Source organism: Lampris incognitus, chromosome 17 (genome assembly GCF_029633865.1).
Source record: "Lampris incognitus isolate fLamInc1 chromosome 17, fLamInc1.hap2, whole genome shotgun sequence".
Lineage (NCBI taxonomy): Eukaryota > Metazoa > Chordata > Actinopteri > Lampriformes > Lampridae > Lampris > Lampris incognitus.
This window is the reverse complement of record NC_079227.1, coordinates 13,218,907-13,221,394: the sequence shown is the minus strand read 5'-3', so window position 1 is coordinate 13,221,394 and position 2,488 is coordinate 13,218,907. Positions and strand designations below refer to the sequence as shown.

Sequence of the window (2,488 nt, the reverse complement as noted above, 5' to 3'; positions counted from 1 at the left end):
CATGATCATGATTTGGGAATGCTAGCTAGTTAGCTCTGTAAACAGCATCCATGTGTGGGAGTCGTCAGCGGTTTGGCTTTGGTCACTACACCAACCCAGCCATGCAGCGGAGAAAGCAAAACCATTCACTTCAAGTATGCATCACGTCACAAACCCAAACACGGCCGAGTCTGACTGGAAACCATGTAAACCCTCCAAGCGACTCCTCTCCGCGAGCTCCCTCACCCACACACTCCCGCCGACCCCCCCTCCCCTCCCCCTCCCGCCTCGCAAAACAAATCAAGTCCCTTCATTTACGATCACTTTGACAAACGTCCGCCTTCTGACCCCCCCCCCCCCGAGTGCCGCGACGTCCACCCGGGAGAAGGACCGAGAGAAGGACGACGACGGACGACGAGGAGTAACTGAGACGAGCGGGAGGGTCTACCCCGAACAGCGGCTGGAGGGACACAAACCCGCGCTGTTTCCGTCAGCTTCTATTTTCTTTTTTCCCCCCGTTATTATTATTGTTATTATTATCCTTACACTCCGTTTCCCATGAATGCTCTCGCTACCCTCCACCCTGAGTTCGCCGAGGAGGAAGAGGAGGAGGAGGGGGAGGAGAAGAGGAGGGTGGGGGGAATCTATGGAATTTATTTCCTGTTCAGCTTCGGAGAGAGAGCGACAGAGAGAGAGCGAGAGAGAGAGAGAGAGAGAGAGAGAGAGAGAGAGAGATGAGAGAGAGAGAGAGAGAGAGAGAGAGAGAGAGAGAGAGAGATGAGAGAGAGAGAGAGAGAGAGAGAGAGAGAGAGAGAGAAACCCGCAAACCCGGAGAGAGACGATGGGAGTCTCGGAGGTCTCCACCCGCCGGAGAGCCGGAGGTGAACATACGGAGCGGCTGAAGAAGGAGCGTTAACGTGAACGTTAACGTGACCGCGACTCCGCTTTCCTTCTTTTTCTCTCTTTCTTTCCTTTCTTATCTTGCGTTGTTTTGTTTTTTCTCCTATGTCGGATATTCTCCCTCTTTTCCCTCCGTCTCCCACCGCGACCAGCGGCGCCTGCATGGCCGAGCCCCTGCTGAAGAGGACCTTCTCCCGGCTGCGGGGGAGAAAGACAGGTCCCGGCGGAAGACCGACCCCAAAATCACCGGTAGGGAAGGCACGTTTTAACCAAACACGAGCTTTGCAACTACCCATTCTGACGCGCGCGCTACCTTCACTCGGCTAAGCGAGACGTCCGCTGTGTCGCGCGACACAGCACGCACGGACATGCGTGTGGAGCTCACGCACTGGTGCGCCAACCGCAGCTGCGGAAAGCCCGGACGGGCTCGGATAGGACGCGTTATTTCACCCCGAACAGCCTTGGAGGGAGGATCAGATCCGAGCCTCCGCCGCGGGGAGACCGAGTTATAAATGAAGCGTGAGACACGTCGGGCCGAGCCTCCGCCGCGGGGAGACCGAGTTATAAATGAAGCGTGAGACACGTCGGGGTTTGCTCTGCGTTAGGCTCTGTGTTAGACTGACCATCAGCCCGAGCACACGCACACGCACACGCACACGCACCCTCTCTATCAGAGTACATCTAGACTGTGGGAAGAGAAGTGGACTTACAGCGGCTTCCTGTGGGTCAAATGTAAACGTATGGAGGAGAGAGAGAGAGAGAGAGAGAGAGAGAGAGAGAGAGAGAGAGAGAGAGAGAGAGAGAGAGAGAGAGAGAGAGAGGAAGGGATGTGAAAGCCAGAGTTTGTTCAGCCTTCACATGGTTTGGTTATTCTGTTACCAGAGGAATTAGTTCAACTCTGTGTCCCAAAGTCAGTGTTTACATTCCCCACGGGAGGAGAGAGAGAGAGAGAGAGAGAGAGAGAGAGAGAGAGAGAGAGAGAGAGAGAGAGAGAGAGAGAACAAGACAGAGACAGAGTGAGAGAGAAAAACTAATATTTTGCAATGCATGTTACATAAGACGAACTTTTAGGCTCAGTCAAAGGAAGAGACAGAAAGATAAGAGTCTCTGGTGGGGTTAGTACATGTTGTAGTACATATGCAGTACATATGCAGTACATTTTGTAGTACATTTTGTAGTACAGGCTTGATTTCTCTCTCTCTCTCCCTCTTGCTCTCTCTCTGTATGATTCTCATGCACACACACACACACACACACACACACACACACACATGCAAAACAAACATAACCAATAACCAGCCAGTATTGCTGAGGTAGTAGTGAGAGAGAGAGAGAGAGAGAGAGAGAGAGAGAGAGAGAGAGAGAGAGAGAGAGAGAGAGAGAGAGAGAGAGAGAGAGAGAGAGAGAGAGAGATCACTTCGTGTATGAATATTTCTGACACGTATCGTATGATGGATGATGTGGAGTTAATTGTGTTGTTTGCAGCGTTGTTAATGTCCGACAGCTTCCTGTTCGTTATTCCGTGTTAGGTTTCTTGGTTTGCTCTAAGTTAAGTTTATTCCCAGTTGTGCGTGAAGCTAACATTTCCTCCCTGTGAAGGGAACTACAG

The 2,488-nt window shown here is 51.9% G+C and overlaps 2 protein-coding genes across 2 annotated transcripts in view; one reads left to right on the top strand and one right to left on the bottom strand.

Moving 5' to 3' along the window:
- The window catches only part of ebf3a (EBF transcription factor 3a), a 42,311-nt gene extending 41,772 nt beyond the window's left edge, over positions 1-539 (bottom strand). The window contains 1 exon segment of the mRNA XM_056297648.1: positions 526-539. Coding sequence (XP_056153623.1) covers positions 526-539 — 14 coding nt within the window.
- LOC130127932 (rho GTPase-activating protein SYDE1) overlaps positions 538-2,488 on the top strand; it is a 23,050-nt gene continuing 21,099 nt past the window's right edge. The window contains exons 1-2 of the mRNA XM_056297647.1: positions 538-641; positions 887-1,128. Coding sequence (XP_056153622.1) covers positions 538-641; positions 887-1,128 — 346 coding nt within the window. The remainder of the gene's footprint in view (positions 642-886; positions 1,129-2,488) is intronic.